Below are 17,479 nucleotides of genomic sequence, written 5' to 3'. Positions count from 1 at the left end.
TATTATTGGGAGAAAACATATTTTAAAAATATAATTGCTAAGATTTCTAATTATTTACAATAAAACAAAACCCATCAGAACTGGGGATTAAGTTAAAAGCACATTAAAAGATCTCATCCTGATTTGGGTGGGACTTTGACGCTGATTAGTTCTTGAAATAGAAAACTGTGGTACTGGTAAAAATTTCAAGGCAAACATGCCAGCAGTCTGCGATCGGTGTGGAATGGACTGGGGCATTTAAAGTAGGGAGAAGAAAAAAAAAAAAACTAGGAGAAAATAACAAACCACAAGTATAGGTCACACAACGTTAAGTTAAATTCCCTAATCAGCTTGCACCAAAGCGCTAAAACCAGGATATGGTGTTTACAAGAGACACTTAAAAATAATGCAAAAAGGTGAAGCTCCAAAGGCTCTGCTGGGCCCCACGAAGCAGGTCACCAGGAGGAAAAGGGCAGCCGTGAAGGGAGCAGCAACACGGGACTCAGGGCAAGGGACCCCTGAAAGGGACACAGACAGATGTTTCTTAGGATGGAAAGGACAAGATAATCTTAAAGAAGCCAGAACAGTCACAAATCTGTAGACGCACGGGGAAGGAGAAAGCATTAAATAAAGCAAAAAGTGTTGCAAACAAATTTCCACACTTGATATGAGATTTTAACATAACCACAATGATATGAGATTTTTAACACAATTCCCTCAAATTTGACAGACTGGCTTGGGGGAAAAAAAGACCAAATGGGGAACTGGATGCCATCACCATAGGCTCAATTTAACAAATATGTTTTAAAGTCAATACCTTATAAAAAGTAATCATTCTTTTCCAAAGTCTGTGGAACAGTTATGAAAATTGACCGTGTATTAAAGAACAAAGAAACCCTCCCTACATCCCAGAGAACAGAAATATCACAGGATGTGCCCTTTGACCTCAAGGGCAAGAAAACTAAAAATTAGCAAGACAAGGGTACACAGCCCCCTCACCTCCAGACAAACTATTAGGAAACTAAAGAACAATTTTCTAGGTAACTTAATAGACTTAAGTGCTTAGGTAAGGACAAAATAATGAACTAAGTAGTTAAATAAAAAACTAACAAAGTGAAATATTTAAAACAGGCAAAAAAGAAGACTTAAATAGACATTTCTACAAAGACGACATACAGATGGCCAACTGGCACATGAGAAACTGCTCAACATCACTAATTATTACAGAAATGAAAAAACTCCAACGAGGTACCACCTCATAACAGTCAGAATGGCCATCAACAAAAAAAAATTTACGAACAATAAATGCTGGAGAGGGTGTAGAGAAAAGGGAACCCTCCTACCCTGTTGGTGGGAATGTAAATTGGTACAGCCACTATGGAGAACAGTATGGAGGTTCCTTAAAAAACTAAAAATGGAGTTACCATATGACCCAGCAATCACAATCCTGTGCATATATCAGGAAAAGATACATGCACCTCGACGTTCACAGCAGCACTATTCACAGTAGACAAGATGTCCATTGAGAGAGGAGTGGATGAAGAAGATGTGCTACACGTATACAATGGAATATTACTCAGCCATAAAAAAGGAGGGACTTCCCTGGTGGCACAGTGGTTAAGAATCCACCTGCCAGGGGCTTCCCTGGTGGCACAGTGGTTGAGAATCTGCCTGCCAATGCAGGGGACACGGGTTCGAGCCCTGGTCTGGGAAGATCCCACATGCCGCGGAGCAACTGGACCCGTGAGCCACAACTACTGAGCCTGTGCGTCTGGAGCCTGTGCTCCGCGACAAGAGAGGCCACAACAGTGAGAGGCCCGCGCACCGCGATGAAGAGTGGCCCCCGCTTGCCACAACTAGAGAAAGCCCTCGCACAGAAACGAAGACCCAACACAGCCAAAAATAAATAAATTAATTAATTAATTAAAAAAAAAAACACACACATATAAGTAAACTGCTTATAAAAAAAAAAAAAAAAAAGAATCCACCTGCCAATGCAGGGGACATGGGTTTGATCTCTGGTCTGGGAAGATCCCACATGCCACAGAGCAACTAAGCCCGTGCGCCACAACTACTGAGCCTGCGCTCTAGAGCCCGCGAGCCACCACTACTGAGCTCGCGTGATGCAACTACTGAAGCCCACGCGCCTAGAGCCCGTGCTCCGCAACAAGAGAAGCCACCGCAATGAGAAGCCCCTTCTCCCGCAGCTAGAGAAAGCCCGTGCGCAGCAATGAAGACCCAACGCAGCCAAAAATTTTTTTAAAAAGAAGGAAATAATGCCACTTGCAGCAACATGGTTGGACGTAGAGATTATCATACTAAATGAAGTAAACCAGAGAAAAACAAATATCATATGATATTGTTTATATGTGGAATATTAAAGATGTACAAACTTATTTACAAAACAGAAAGACTCACAGCCATAGAAAACTTATGGTTACCAAAGGGGAAGGGGGGGGGATGGATAAATTAGGAGGTGGGGATTAACACATATACACCGTTATATATAAAATACATAACCAGTAAGGACCTACTGTAAAGCACAGGGAACTATGCTCAATATTTTGTAATTACCTATAAGGGAAAAGAATCTGAAAAAGTATACATATATATGTATATACATATGTATCTATGTATAATTAAATCACAGCACTGTACACCTGAAATGAACACGATGTTGTAAATAACTATACTTCAAAAAAAGTTAATTAAAAAAAATTATATTAGTGTTGCAAAGAGGGCTAAAAAAGGGGAAATGGAAATATTCTAAAGCCAAATGAAACATTAAAAAAAAGGTTAAAAACCTCCATCTTAGGAAAAAATATTAATACGGGAAAAAAGGAGTAATAAAGAAAAGTAAATATATAAATAAATTACTTTCACCAGGAAAAGAATTTTAGAAGATAAAACCAAAAACACTATGGTGCTAGTACAAAGACATATATAGACCAATGGAACAGAATAGAGAGCTCAGAAACAAACTCACACATGCATGGTCACATGATCTCTGATAAGGGTGCCAAGACTACACAATTGGGACAGGGTAATGTCTTCAACAGATGGTGCTGGAAAACTGGACACTCACATACAAGAGAAAAAAGATGGACCCTTATCTCACACATCATATACAAAAATCAACTCCAAATGAATTAAAGACCTAACCGTAGAACATGAAACTGTAAAACTCCTACAAGAAAACGTAGGGGAAGAGCATGACATTGGAATGTGCAATGACTTCTTGAATATGACACCAAAAGCACAGGCAACAAAAGCAAAAACAGACAAATGGGACTATACCAAACTTAAAACCCTCTGTGCAGCAAAGGAAACAGTCAACAGAGTGAAAAATGCCACCTACAAAATGGGAGGAAGTACTTGCAAATCATGCATCTGGTAAGGGATAAATCTCCAGAATATGTAGAATACGCCTAAATCTCAGCAATGACAAAACCAACCCGATTCAAAAAGAGGCAAAGGAGTACAAGAGACTTCTCTCCAGAGACACAGAGGTGACCAACAAGCACCTGACGCGGTGCTCCACATCACTGACCGTGAGGAACTCAAACCCTCTGTGAGACAGCACCTCACCTGTTAGTTAGGACGGCCGCCCAGGGGGGTCGTCTCTCCGGGAGTTCATCCCGTCCCTTCCGCCCCTGACAGCCCCGTGGACTCCGGACAGCACAGGCGCGCAGGCTGCAGAGTGGGCCTCGAAGAGGGGCAGCCCCTATGTCGGGGTCCCGCGCAGAGATCGGACCACGCCAGAACCACCAAAGCCGCCGCCGGCCGCTCCGCCGCGGGCCCGCGCCCACACGGTCCCTCCCACACCTCCGCTGCGGGATTCCAGCAAGCGCCCGCGCGGGGCGGGGCGGGGCGGGGCGGGGCGGGGCCGGACAAGGGGCGGGGCCTTGGGCGAGCACGTCGCCGCGCGGGGCGCAGCCGGGCAGGGGGCGGAGCCGCAGGCGAGCACGTCGACCGCGCGGGGCGGGGCCGCGCCGCGGCGTGACGCGCGGGCGCCGCGGCGGTGCGGGCGGGCTGGAGGCTCTGGCCGGCGGGCGGGGCGGCGCGAGGGAGCAGCGCCCGCCGCCCCGGGCAGGCCGGCCCCCCGCGCGCAGGGCCGCCGCGGCCCCATGCTGCTGCCCCTGGCCTGCCTGCACGGCCGGGTGGCGCAGTGTCTCACCGCGCTCCTGGTGCTCGCAGAGCCGCCCCCGAGGCCCCGGCGCGGCGCGAGGGCGCACGGCGCGCCGCCCCCGCGCGCGGAGGCCGCCCTGCCCGCGAAGATGGCCGCGGAGCTCTATGCGCCCGCCGGCGCCGCAGCCGCGGCCGCCACCGCCACGGACATCGCCAACAGCAACGCCGCCGCCGCCGCCGCGGGCAGGAAGGGACGGCCCAGCGCCCCGCTGCCCGCCCTGCCACCGCCCGCGCCCGCGCCGCCCGCACTCGACAACAACAACTTGGAGAGCCCCAACTGGCAGTCCTTCCACCCGACCCTGCGCGAGAGGTGAGCCCGGGGCCTGCGCCCCCGCCCCTGCCCGCGCCCCGCGCCGACGCGAGCCCCGAGCCGTGTCCTGTGCCTCTGCCCTTTGCAGGAACGCGCTGATGTTCAACAACGAGCTCATGGCCGACGTGCACTTCGTCGTGGGGCCCCCGGGCGCGGCCCGGAGGGTGCCTGCCCACAAGGTTGGTAGAGGCTCGGCCCTTTGAGCTCCCAAAGGCGACCGGCCGCCTCCCGAGTATGGACGGTCCTCTTCCCGGGTGTGGCAGCTGCTGGGGGCAGGGAGGGCCCAGGGCTCAGGGCAGCTCTCTCTCTCTCTCATCCGCAGTATGTCTTGGCCGTGGGTAGCTCTGTCTTTTATGCCATGTTTTACGGGGACCTGGCAGAAGTCAAGTCAGAAATCCACATCCCTGACGTGGAACCTACAGCTTTTCTCATCTTGTTGAAGTAAGTCTGCCTCCTCAGGGTGCAAGGATGGGGCGGTTCCTCGCTGCCTGGTTCCGCCAGCCAGCTGCCTGCAGCTTCCTGAAGTCCACAGGGACGGAGGGCTCCTGTCCCAGGCCCTGGGTGCGCGGCGTGACCCACGCAGCTTGTGACTTGGCCCCGTCCTGCCTAGGTACATGTACAGTGACGAGATTGACCTGGAAGCTGACACGGTGCTGGCCACTCTGTATGCCGCCAAGAAGTACATTGTCCCCGCGTTAGCAAAAGCCTGTGTCAACTTCCTGGAGACGAGTCTGGAAGCCAAAAACGCCTGTGTGCTGCTGTCCCAGAGCCGGCTGTTTGAGGAGCCCGAGCTGACCCAGCGCTGCTGGGAGGTCATCGATGCTCAGGCTGAGATGGCCCTGAGGTCCGAAGGCTTCTGTGAAATTGACTGGCAGACGCTGGAGATCATCGTGACGCGGGAGGCCCTCAACACCAAGGAGGCTGTGGTCTTCGAGGCAGTCCTGAGCTGGGCCGAGGCAGAGTGCAAGCGGCAGGGCCTGCCGGTCACCCCGCGCAACAAGAGGCATGTTTTGGGGCCAGCCCTCTACCTGGTCCGAATTCCAACCATGACCCTGGAGGAGTTCGCCAACGGCGCCGCCCAGTCGGACATCCTGACGCTGGAGGAGACCCACAACATCTTCCTGTGGTACACGGCGGCCAACAAGCCCCTCCTCGAATTCCCCCTGACCAAGAGGAAGGGCCTCGCCCCGCAGACGTGCCACCGCTTCCAGTCCTCCGCCTACCGCAGCAACCAGTGGCGCTACCGCGGGCGCTGCGACAGCATCCAGTTTGCCGTGGACAGGAGAGTGTTTATCGCGGGGCTGGGCTTGTACGGCTCTAGCTCCGGGAGAGCCGAGTACAGCGTGAAGATTGAACTCAAGCGGCTGGGGGTGGTCCTGGCGCAGAACCTGACCACGTTTGTTTCCGACGGCTCCAGCAGCACCTTCTCAGTCTGGTTTGAACACCCCGTGCAGGTGGAGCAGGACACCTTCTACACCGCCAGCGCCGTCCTGGATGGCAGCGAGCTCAGCTACTTCGGGCAGGAGGGCATGACCGAGGTGCAGTGCGGGAAGGTGACCTTCCAGTTCCAGTGCTCTTCCGACAGCACCAACGGGACCGGGGTCCAGGGCGGCCAGATCCCCGAGCTCATCTTCTACGCCTGAGGCGCTGTGGGGTGGCAGGGGTGCACGGCGAGTGGCAGGCCCTTTCTCTACAGGCAGCCCGTGACCCGCCACCTCGAAGGTTGCGCTCGCGGCGTGCCTCCTCTGCAAGTGGTCGGCTGGAGCCTGAAGCTGTGACACAAGACACTTTCCTGCACAGCCAGAGCCTCGGTCTCTGCATCTCTTGTACGTTGGGGCGCACGTCCCAGGTGGAGAGCAGATTTGGGGGGCACAAGGCAGGCTCCAGATTCCCTCCACGGGGCACCCACACCGCCTGCTTTGAGGGCTTTGCCATCTCTCGCATCCTCTTGGATTCTATTCTAAGTGGTTCTAAGCTTAAGATCTTCAGTTCAAATCCAAAACGGGAAAAGTCACTTAAAGTAGTTCACCTGTTTAAGTGGATTTTCATAATAAAGTTTTAACAAAATGAGAGCCGCACGTAGATAAACGACTGCGAGTCTCAAATTGCCCTAACAGTGCTTAGCGGGTACTCCCAAGAGGCCCACCCGTCCCCGAGTTTGCCCTCTGCCGGCAGCCCGGGCCTCCGCCATCTGGGAGGGCTTGCTCTCCGGGCTGCAGCCAGACCGCTCTAGAAAAAGCCAGGTGTCAGGTTGTGTCTACTTCCTGGAGTGTCACTAGCTGCTCAAAATCCTACTGTTTGATTTCGACGGGGTGGGGGCGTGGGGGTGCTCTGCCGGGCCCAGGGCTCCTGCCCCCGAGAGCGGACTCCCGCCTCGGGCTCCCAAGCAGCCTGCACGCGCGTGCCGTGGCGTCAGGCAGGCTCGCTGAGCCTCCTGCCTCTGTCCTCCCTTGCTGCAAACTCCTTGGGCATTTGCTTTGTTTCTGAAAAACCTCCGCATGACCCCTGGAGGGAGGGACCGTGTCACGCGGCACAGGGATACAGCCCCCAGCCCCAGGTCTCCCTGTGCCTGCGGCCCTCCTCCTCCGGGCCCACCCTGCTGGACCGTGCCTTACGGCCCCAGGGGACCACCCTGTGGGTGACCCAGGACTGCACGCCCTGCCCACCCTCCCTGGCCCCACGCACCACCTCCTTAGTACAAGGAGATGTGCCTCTAGACGCTGATGGCCGAAGGAGGGAGCAGCCCCTCCAAGCCAACTGTGCGAACAGTCCTCACGGTAAAGCTGCCATAAAGGCCGGCCAACCGTGGCTGGGAAAGGCCCGGCTCCGTCCGCAGGGGGCCTGCCCGCCCCGAGGCACCGTGCTGCCAGAGGTCCTCGAGCGGTGGAGACAGGCCCCCATCCACGCAGCACTTTCGTCCCACTCCATCCCTACCTGCGGGCACTGCCCACAGCGTTCCGGTTTTAAACCGGAAATAACCCCCCAGGCTGCTGGGCTCCTGGCAGCCTCCAGGCGACGCTTGTTCCCTGTGAGGCCCTTGCCCTTGCACGCGCCACCCTCCCACCCAGAGCACCGGCAGCGCACCCCGTGAGCCCCACAGTACCTATTGCTGGTGCGTTGATGCAGAGCTCTCTCGCCAAAAGAAGGAACGTCTTCCCCAGCACGTAAACGTTCACCTGTCATGAAGACACCACAACTAAGAAGGGCGTTCATGTGCAGGAAGTGTCTGCTTTTTTTTTTTTTCATCGTTCAGTCTTTAAGAGCCCCCCCTGCTGCCCCACACGAGCCCCCAGAGCAGCCCAGGGCACTCCTTCCCTCTCCCAGGTGGCTTTTTTAGACTCTACCACTATCTCAGCAACGACTGAACTTGCTGAGAAGAAAAGCTGCCTCAAGAGTAGCTGGCCGAGCAGAATCATCCAGTGCGCAAGGCGCCACGACTGCGGGGCCACGGCCACTCCTCTCCCCCGTTCCCAGGGGCTCACGGGGGCATCCTCTTCTGTCCCCACGGGCCAGCTCAGTCCTGGCTGTGGGGCTCTGCAGGCCTCAGTGACCCTCCACCGCTCCCACCTCAGGTCCAGATCCACCGTGGAGCCTGCCCCTGACCCAGTCACCTGCCAGAACCTCCCCGGGCGCAACTGAGCCCGGGGCCTGGCCAGGCACTGTCCTCCCAGCCTGCCTGGCGCTGGCCGAGGGCTGGGCAGCTCGCGGGGAGGGCGCTGCTGAGCGGAGTGACGGCAGGAGCGGTGCAGGGGAGGCGTGGATGGCGCGCAGATCCGAGAAGAGCCCAGGCTCTCGCCCCAGGCCCGAGCTGTGGGCTTCGCCGTCCCAGCCGGAGCTGGAGAAACCCCTGGCCACCTGTCTTCACCCCAGCCCTGCCCACAGGACTCGGGCCTCGCAGGAGGGCTGGCGCTGGCCCTCTGCCTCTGACTGCCTCAGAGAGCTCCCTCACCCGATCAAGCCTGGCCTGTGAGCCCCTTGGCCCAGCACCCAAGAGGGCACCAGAAAAGGTGCTGAGGAAGAGTGAAGACCTTGTTGTGTGCCATATCCATCACGGGGCTTGCAGATGGCACACGGGCGCCTGCTGCCACCAGGGGACCAGGGTGCTAAGGAATGGTACAACGTTGAGTCTCCTCAGGGGAGGAGATGAGGGTACCTGTGGGCACCAGGCAGCCTGGGGCCTTCCCAGCGGGGGCCAGGCCTCCCCGTCCAGGCAGCAGAGGGCACCCCCCACCCCACTGGCAGTCACTCTGCCCTCCTCCAAGATCCCCATCCCAAGGGCCGGGGGCTCCCGGGGAGCCTGCCACCGAAGCGCGCGTGTCGGCGTGCACCTCCCTCCGCCGGGTTCCCACCAGGCTCCTGCGTCCCGACCCTCCTGCCTCACCCTCCGCTGAGGCCAGAGCAGAACGGACCTGCCACCCGGCGTGCCGTCTCCGCCTTCCCCGCAGCACATCCCGATTCTGCCTGCCCACGCCGTGACCCCCACCACCCCAACCCCGGGACCTAGGCAGACGAAGCCTGAATGCTGCAGGAAAGCGTTCTCTGAACAACTTCAAGTGGAAAATCAAATTTTAAAAAGGATATGCCTGTAAAATGCGTGGTTATTGCCAGAGATGCTTTGACGGTCACTCTCCCGTGTCCGTGGCTGTGTGTGGGTGGCCAGCCCTCCCTGGCCCCTAGCACGTGGCGGGCAGGCTCCGCAGACCCTGAGGGCTCCCGGCTCTGCCTCTGAGGGGCCGTGGCCCAGGCACGTGAGTGCCTCTGTGTCAGCCTCACTATAAGGGGGCACAAAGGGACGTCCTGCCAGGACCCTCAGGGCCCAGAGGGTGCTGGCTGTGAGCTGAAGCCGGGAGGAAGCCTGCCTAGGTGTGCGTGTGAGCGAGGACAGAGGGGGCCCTGGGCGTGCGTGTGAGCGAGGACGGAGGGGGCCCTGGGCGTGCGTGTGAGCGAGAACGGAGAGAGCCCTGGGTCTTCTGCTCACGCCCTCCGAGCACCCAGCCCTCGGCAGTGCAAGCCCCCGAGTGGGACCCTCGCCCGACACACGTGCTCCACACCCACATCAGCTGCAGACACGTGTGTCCTGTGAGTGCTGAGCCTGTCCCAGCCCCTCCAGGGTGGGGCCAGGTCACCTCCCACCTTCCCAGTGCCCAGGCTGGGCTCTGCCCAAGACCAGGGGGCCCGAGGCTCACCCTTCCACCTGAGGTGTTAAAACTGTCTGTGTGGCTCCAGCCTGAACGTACGGGGTCTCACTGGCCAGCACGGTGACTCTCCGCTGGGCCCTGATCCAGCCCCAGGTGAGTGGGAGCATCTACTCTGTCACCCTCTCCCACCTGAACCCTGACTGGTGTCCTGCTTCCCAAGGTGTGAAGCAAGAAAGTACTGGAACACCTCCCTCTCCCTCCCAAGCGGCGCCCAAGCACTTCTGGAGCGCCGTCCTGTGCGAGCCCTCACTCCTGTCCTTCCTGGGGAGTCACCAGGATGGAAACCAGGCCACGTGGCCTTGCCCTGACCAAACACGGCACATGGAGTGCTGGATTTTCACGATTCCAAGGGATTATGTTTAGCGTGACCCCTGAATGTTTCAACAGGGCTCCTGAGAGATGCCATTTATAAAGGCACCTGGGAGAACACAAATGCAGGCGGCATCTGAGTTCAGTGACGGTCTGTGTGCCGGCACCGAGGGCACTGAAGGCCCAGCACCCGGGCAGCACAGCGCCAGGCTCGCGCGGAAGCTTCCCCGGGGGCGTGGGATTCCTGAGAGTCCTGCGTGAGTCCTCACACTGCGGTCACGGCTGCTTTCCACGACACTAGTTCTCCTTCCGAGCCCTCAGTGGACTGATCGCCACAGAGCCCAGCTCCAGGGCCCGGGGCCAAGCTCACCCCAGCCCCAGCGCCACCACCAGGGACAAGTGCGGAGTTGCAGCGGCTCCGCCCCAGCGCCGCTCCCACCCCGTGAGCGTCCCGTCCACACAGGTGTCCCTCTTGTTGGGTCTTCCCATTACCGTCAGGCATTTGGAAATGAGAGGTGCCTTCCTGGAACTCAGAAAGCAAGTTTCTCTAAATAGACTGTAAATGTAAGTTTTTATATTGTTTAAAACGTATGCATGTGAGTCCATTTTTTTTTTCTTTTAAAGAATCTCCCTTGCCTTGGACAAAGTTCACCTGGGTCTCTCCATTGGCTCTAAGGCCAGGGCTGCCCAGCCCCCGGGACAACACCATCACCCTGTGTCCACTGTCTCCCTACCCACTCCGTTTGCCAGTTTCCAAACAGAGACCCACACCCTGTGTGTCCTTCGCCTGTGGACCCTCCCAACCGGGGCAGGAAAGGGACTGAGAAAGGAAATGCATCTACCTGGAGCAGGTCGCTGAGGTCAAGGAGCATGTCTGCAAGGGGAGTCAAGGAGCAGTGCCCAGGCCCACAGGCTCCGGCCACCCGACAACTTCCAGGAGGCAGAGCCTGGCTGCAGACCTAAGCTCGGCACTGGACCATGAGGGCAGAGTGAGGCAGCCGCGTCAGGGCTCACCTTCTGGGAGACCTCCGAGTCACTACCGGACAAGGCGGAATGGAGCTGGGGTGGGGGCCTGCAACACGGTTCTTGGAGTGCAACTGCCTTTGCAGGACGGCCCCCGCATCTGTGTGGGCCCTGCCCAGCCAGGGGTCCCCTGCTCCGAGGGGGCCTCCTGCCCCGGCCTGCCCAAGAAGTGCGCGACCACACTCACTGCGTCTCACGAGCATCCACTGAGCGGCTGCCGGGTGCCCAGCAGTGTCCTCTGTCCCAGGACTCAAGGCTCCTGGGGGACAGATACACACACCAGGCCACCTTTGGTGGCCGGCAGGCACCACTACGGTACTGGTGCTTGAGGGCGCAGCTGTGGGGACTCTGGCGTGGGACCTGTCCTTGCTCTCAGCAGGTGGTTAAGTAGTAACCAGAATATGTCCTAAGTGATTCAAAACTCAGCCAGACACATACACAGAAATATAAAGCACAAGCCACTGAGAAAGGCAACTTGTCAAATGAAGTGAAATTAGTGTCATTCATGGATGTGCTATGGCTTTGAGAAGTGACTAAGAAATCCCCATGATGCTGAACCAGAGCCCAGACCAGGTGTCCAGAGGGAAATCCTGGGCCCAACAGAGCAAGGAGAAAGGAAGTCCCAATGCCAAAGCCTCACACCAGGCGGCGAGCGTCTGAACATGGCCTCCAAGGTCCTTGAATCAAAGGCACCTTGTTTCTCCGTATGAAGGCAGACGTTTCATCAGGGAGTGTAGTCACAGGAAGACAGATAATGCCACAGTGCAGACCAACAAACTAGTGAGAAGAACTCTGAAAAAAAGAGAAGTGAAATCACAAGAAATGAAAGGAAGACCACCGTAAATATATGAGCAGGAATCGGTGACGACAGAACAAATTAACATAACCAAGAGACTATATGCCGTAAGATTCCAACTCTAAGACATTCTGGAAAAGGCAATACTCTGGAGACAGTGAAAGGGTCAGGGGTTGCCAAGGGTCAGGTGGGAGGATGAACAGGCGGGGCACGGGATTTTCAGGGCAGCGAAGCTGCTTGTATGACACCACGACGGCGGACACGTGGCCTTTCACTCGTCAAACGCGTGGAGCGTGGACCACCGAGAGTGAGCCCTCACATCAGCTATGGACTTCAGTTAACAGTACTGTATCAACACGGGTCCATCAACTGTAACATACAGCACACTAACATGAGCTGATCATAGGGAAACTCTGTGCTGGGTGGAGAAGACGGAACTCTGCACAATTTCTTCATAAATCTAAAACTGCTCTTAAAAATGAAGTCTATTTTTAAAATAATACTAATAAAATAAATGCAAAAAAAACGGGCAAAAGTTTTGAACAGATGTTTCATGAAGAGAAGCAAAGAGCCCCCCAACTCAGCAGCTATCACAGAAAAGCAAACTAAAGCACCCCTACAACAGCAACAGATGACCGCAGCTGCCACGCCCGCCGGCAGGGCGCCCAGTGGAACACCGGCCCTGCTCGAGGGCCTCCGACCACGAGGAGAGGACAAAAGAATGTTCACAGCAGCTCCGGCACAAGAGCAAAGACCGGGAACAGCCCGGGTGTCCGTCGACAGAGACACCCGATGACCTGTCACACACTCGCCCCATGGAGACAAGACGGCAGAGGCCTGCCAGGCGACAGACCTGCAGGAAGAGCACACACCCGCATCCCGGACAGGGCGTTCCACAACAAGCAAAACTAACCCACGGGCGTCACCAGGAGAGCGGGTGCCTCTGGGGTGGGGTGTTGGTGCCGCCCTGCATTCCGACAGAAAACCTGGTCGCACAGACACGTGCACTCCTCAGAACTCATCAAATGGCATGATGAAGACTTGTGCATTTCGTTTTATGCCAATTTTACCTTAAAAGGAAATAAGAACCATAAACAAATACTGGTAGCTAGTCAGTTAATAATCTGCCTGCTGAAGGGCTTGGGGGCACTGGATAGATGTCTGCACCCTACTTTGAAAAACACCAAAAAAGGACAGTCTGAGGGACGGCTGGAGGGGGCCGAGCATAGACTAGCAAGGTGTGGATGGAGCCGCTGGGGTGGGGGGCGCCCACTGCATAATCAATCCTTTCAACTTTGCCACGTGTTTGATATTTTTCATAATAAAATGATGGGGGGGGGGAAATGTGTATATTTTAAAAAGGAGATTGGGATTCAACTTTTAACCAAGTTACAATGAAATGACATTTGCTGTCCTTGAAATGACAATGGCAGGACACCTGACCCGTGTCCACAGGAATGTCTAGACAGCCCTGGTTCCTCTCTGAGCAGGATGATCTGAATTACGTGCTTCCTGAACGAGGCGCCCCCCCTCAGGCCGCATCCTGGGCCAGGGCCCACCAACGCCCCCCGGGCCTCAGTGGGTCCAACTGATGGGCGTTTGGGGTTCTATGGCTTGGAAAAGTCTCCCGTCTGGCTGGCCCCTGGGCCAGTGTCCTTCCCAGCAGCCGTTCCCTTTTGCTAGGCAGCTGCGTCCAACCTCAGTGCAGAGACCCCAGACTCATTTTTGGTCAAAGGAAAAGTTTACAGAGATTTAAATAAGGCAGAAGTAAAGGTCAAAAGAACGTGATATTCCTCTACGCTGCCTCTGATACAGTGTCTCTCCAGGTGAAAAACTGCCCCTGCACATCCAGAGGTCCGAAATGTCATGTGTGTGCGTGGACGCCACACTTTAGGACGAACAGTGAGGCCAGGGGTGCAGCCACGTGAGCCAACAGCACCCTCCTGGGGCCGTACCGGACACGAGACGGTGAGTCCCAGGAACAACGGTGCCATCAGCACTAAAGAGCCAAACCTCGACCTCCCTGAGAAGGATGACCTGCCCAGCACCCACCCACCCTCCAACCCCGCGGGGTGCCCCCTGCTCTGGCGAGCCCTTCCCCAGGCAGCCAGCACCAGCTGGCAGTTATTCACGAGCCGGCCCACAGCTCTGTTTAGAGCAGGAGCTCGCAGCCACGCCCTACCAAGGACAAAGGCCACCAGGACACCTCTCCCTGGTGTCCTGCTGCACCGGTTATCACCTGGCAGTGCAGCTGTACCTGCACAGCGACATGCAGCCCTGATGTAAGGCTCGAAGAGACCACCCAAGTCCCGGAGGCAATCCTCAAAGGGGCCGGGAGTGGAAGCAGGCATCAAGGGGAGTTACAGGGCTGTGTGACAAGGGAGGGCGGCGCCTGGACGTAGAGGTGCGTGGTGGGGGGGGTCGGGCAGCAGCCAGGAGCCACCTAGGAAAAGGAAGGGCTTCCTGTTGTGCCAGGGGGCCTGCCAGCTGCTCCTGCTCCCCCTCAGGGCACTGGCTGCCCCCACAGCAGAAGGCAGAGGTCAAGGCCACAGCCTGGAGCTCACAGAGTCCCACCCGAGGGAAGATAAAATGTAGGACTCAGGGACTTCCAAGACAGCCAGCCTCGAGGGACCCAACTGTCAAGAAGTGGGCCAAACACCATGCACTCAGGCTCCCTCCAGGCCCTGGTCAGCTCCTGCTCCGCACGGCCACAGGGGTGCAAAGGCTTAACGCCACGGCCAGCGGCAGTCAGCTTGGAGAAGAGAAAGTGGGCAGGGACCCCTGTGATGGCACTGCCAGGTCCTGCCCAGGTCCTGAGCCGAGCACATCCCAAGATGTGCAGTGAGGACCCAGACGGGCCAGCCTCCACTGAACCCGGGTTAGCTCCCCACAACTCTCTGCCTGCCAGAGGAAACGAAGTCCCCTGCGGGCGCAAAATTATCCACAGTTGCCACAGGTTTTCAAACACTATATCCAGCACTTCGATAAAAACTTACCAAGTATGACAACAGACAGGACCAAATAACCAAAACCAAAAGAAAACTCAGACAATAAAAACAGAACCACCAATGACCCCACTGTTGGAGTTACTAAAGGCTTTCATATAACTGCAGAGACGGAGAATTTTACCAAAGAACTGGAATCTAATAAAAGAATCTAATGTAAAACCATCATTGAAGTTAGGAAGTTAATAGATGGGTTTAACAACCAATTAGACACTGCAAAGGAAAGGATGAAAGAACTCAAGACAGGTCACTGGACAACATTCAGAGTGAAACAGAGACAGGAAAAATAAAAAAAAACGGAATGGAAAATACACAACACAACCTGAGACATGAGGAAAGTGTCTAACGTGTGTGTAACTGGAATCCTAGAAAGGGAACAGAGAAAGAACGGCAGAGAAACTATGTCTGAAAAGATACCTCCCAAGATTTCCCCAAAACAGACAAAGGCATTAAGTCACAAATTCCAGAAGTTCTACAAATAACAAGCTGGACAAATAGAAAGAAAACCACATCTAAGTACATCAGAGTCAAACCCCTGAAAGAAAGACAAAGATATTTCTTAAAAGCAGGTAGTGATAAGAGACGGTAACCTCCAAACAGTGACAAGATGATGTAAAGCCCACTCCACAGCACCACGGAAGGCAGAAGGCAGAAGCGGGACGACAGCAGTACAGCTCTAGGAGAAACACCTGCTGCCCCAGAATTCCACACTCACTGAACATATCTTTCAAAACGAGGACAAAACAAAGGTGTTTTCACATAAAGCTGAAAGAGTCTTTTCCTAGCAGGCACACTGTTTTTCAGAGCGAGAACAACAATCCCAGATGAAACCACAGAAACACAGGGATGGAAAGGCTCAGAGCAGGCAGGTGGGAGTGAACACACCAACGGCTGGGGGCTCAGAGCAGGCAGGTGGGAGTGAACACACCAACGGCTGGGGAAGCAGTGCCCAGTGCCCCTAGCAGGGCCCGGGAGAGCGTGTCCTGCCAGGAAAGGCCAGCTTCTAACTTAAGGTCAAGGGCACAGGACACAGTCTCTAGGGTAACCACCAAAGCAGTAATAAGTAACTAAATAACAAAGTATTTGAAGGAAAACAGAATAACGAAATACTTGATTACTCTAAGAGGTTGTAAGAAAGGGAAAACAGAGAACAAACAGAAAATAGTAAGATATTAGAATTAAATTCAAATATATCAATAAGCACATTGAACTTAAATGGATGAAATTCTCCAATAAAAAATATTTTAAGACTAGATAAAAAAATTAGACAAATACACATAATTATGTAACCGAGCAGGACCCTATGGGGCCTTCCCAGAACAGGACTCCTCCACTTCACCCAAGCCCTCCACCTGCCTTTTGTCTGTAGAAAAACTTTAGTCAAAGAATAAATTTAACCAGGGCAGTGAAAAAAACTGCAGAAAGAAAGGACAACAGTCAAGCAAGACAAAATAATACCAATTTGGCCATTAAACAAAGGCAAGGACCTTTAGTTCCTCCTCAAGGGTGAGAGGTACTATTCTGAGCCACACTCTTTGAGCTGTTTTGCAGATACTGAAACCCCCACCGGGTGGAAGAAGTTAACTGCATGGTGACCACAAGCCTGTAGACCCCAGACCAGTTGGAACCAGAAGGCTGAGGATGCTGACTCCCGATTACCTCACCAACAACCAATCAGAAGAGCGTCCAAGAGCTGATCGTGCCCCCACAACCCCCTCCCCCACTCTGTCTTTAAAAACCTTTCCCTGAAAGCCTCTGGGGAGCTTGGCTCTTTTGAGCATTAGCTGCCTGGACTCCTTGCTTGGCGCCTGCAATAAACCCTGCACTTTCCTTCACCACAACCAGTGTCAGTAGGTTGGCTTTACTGTGTGTGGGCAAGTGGACCTAAGTTTGGTTCAGTAGCAATTATATGCTGCTTATAAGAAACATACCTTAAATATATCACAAAGCATTGAATTTTAAAATATGGGAAAAGACAGACCACGCACATACTCAGCAAAAGAAAGCGGGTATAGTTATACTAACACCCAACACAGTAGAATTTAAGGGGAAAAGCGTTTGGTGATAAAGAGGGACATTTTATAATGTTAAGCGTCATTTCCACCAGGAAGATACAGAATCCTGAATCTGTATCCTCTTAACACAGCATCAGAATATAATGGGAGGGCTTCCCTGGTGGCACAGTGGTTAAGAATCTGCCTGCCAATGCAGGGGACACGGGTTCGAGCCCGTGGTCCGGGAAGATCCCACATGCCGCGGAGACACTAAGCCCATGCGCCACAACTACTGAGCCTGCGCTCTAGAGCCCGCGAGCCACAACTACTGAAGCTCACGCGCCTAGAGCCCACGCTCCGCAACAAGAGAAGCCACCGCAATGAGAAGCCCGTGCACAAGAAAGAGTAGCCCCTGCTCGCCACAACTAGAGAAAAGCCCGCGCACAGCAACGAAGACCCAACGCAGCCAAAAAGAACAAAAAATAAATAAAATAAAATAATAAAATAAAAAAATTTATTAAAAAAAAAGAATATAATGGGAAACAAACAAGATAAAAGGAAAAGTAGATAAGTCCACATCTGCAGTGGGAATTTTAACACTCTTCTTTAGAACAAGGGGACTGACAAATCGGCAAGGATGATTTGAACGGGACTAACCAACTTGACCCAATGGACAT

The 17,479-nt window shown here is 54.5% G+C and overlaps 2 protein-coding genes across 8 annotated transcripts in view; one reads left to right on the top strand and one right to left on the bottom strand.

Annotated features, from left to right (window-relative positions):
• The window catches only part of BRF1 (BRF1 general transcription factor IIIB subunit), a 70,399-nt gene that overhangs the window by 18,597 nt on the left and 34,323 nt on the right, over positions 1–17,479 (bottom strand). For 2 of the 7 annotated variants that reach the window (XM_082450825.1, XM_082450823.1), the window contains 2 exons: positions 10,827–10,858; positions 7,581–7,653 (listed from right to left, as the gene is read on the bottom strand). The exons of 2 other annotated variants lie outside the window; for them this stretch is intronic. In XM_082450825.1, coding sequence (XP_082306951.1) covers positions 7,581–7,653; positions 10,827–10,858 — 105 coding nt within the window. Of the gene's footprint in view, positions 1–3,567; positions 3,838–7,580; positions 7,654–10,826; positions 10,859–17,479 lie in introns of those variants that run through there. 3 more of the 7 variants (XM_082450828.1, XM_082450827.1, XM_082450822.1) reach the window with 2 other exon arrangements.
• On the top strand, positions 4,001–6,565 carry BTBD6 (BTB domain containing 6). Its single transcript, XM_082450830.1, has 4 exons — positions 4,001–4,477; positions 4,566–4,656; positions 4,800–4,918; positions 5,088–6,565. Exons 1-4 carry the CDS (start codon positions 4,107–4,109, stop codon positions 6,118–6,120), a joined length of 1,614 nt encoding a protein of 537 aa, XP_082306956.1. The 5' UTR covers positions 4,001–4,106; the 3' UTR covers positions 6,121–6,565.

The sequence above is a fragment of the Balaenoptera physalus genome (genome assembly GCF_965194825.1).
Source record: "Balaenoptera physalus genome assembly, chromosome: 2".
Lineage (NCBI taxonomy): Eukaryota > Metazoa > Chordata > Mammalia > Artiodactyla > Balaenopteridae > Balaenoptera > Balaenoptera physalus.
This window is presented reverse-complemented; position numbering and strand designations above follow the sequence as displayed.

Coding starts and splice junctions, on each gene's coding strand:
- BTBD6 (XM_082450830.1), top strand. CDS start 4,107: ATGCTGCTGCCCCTGGCCTGCCTGCACGGCCGGGTGGCGCAGTGTCTC. Junction 4,478..4,565: donor CACCCGACCCTGCGCGAGAG/GTGAGCCCGGGG, acceptor TGCCCTTTGCAG/GAACGCGCTGATGTTCAACA. Junction 4,919..5,087: donor GCTTTTCTCATCTTGTTGAA/GTAAGTCTGCCT, acceptor CGTCCTGCCTAG/GTACATGTACAGTGACGAGA.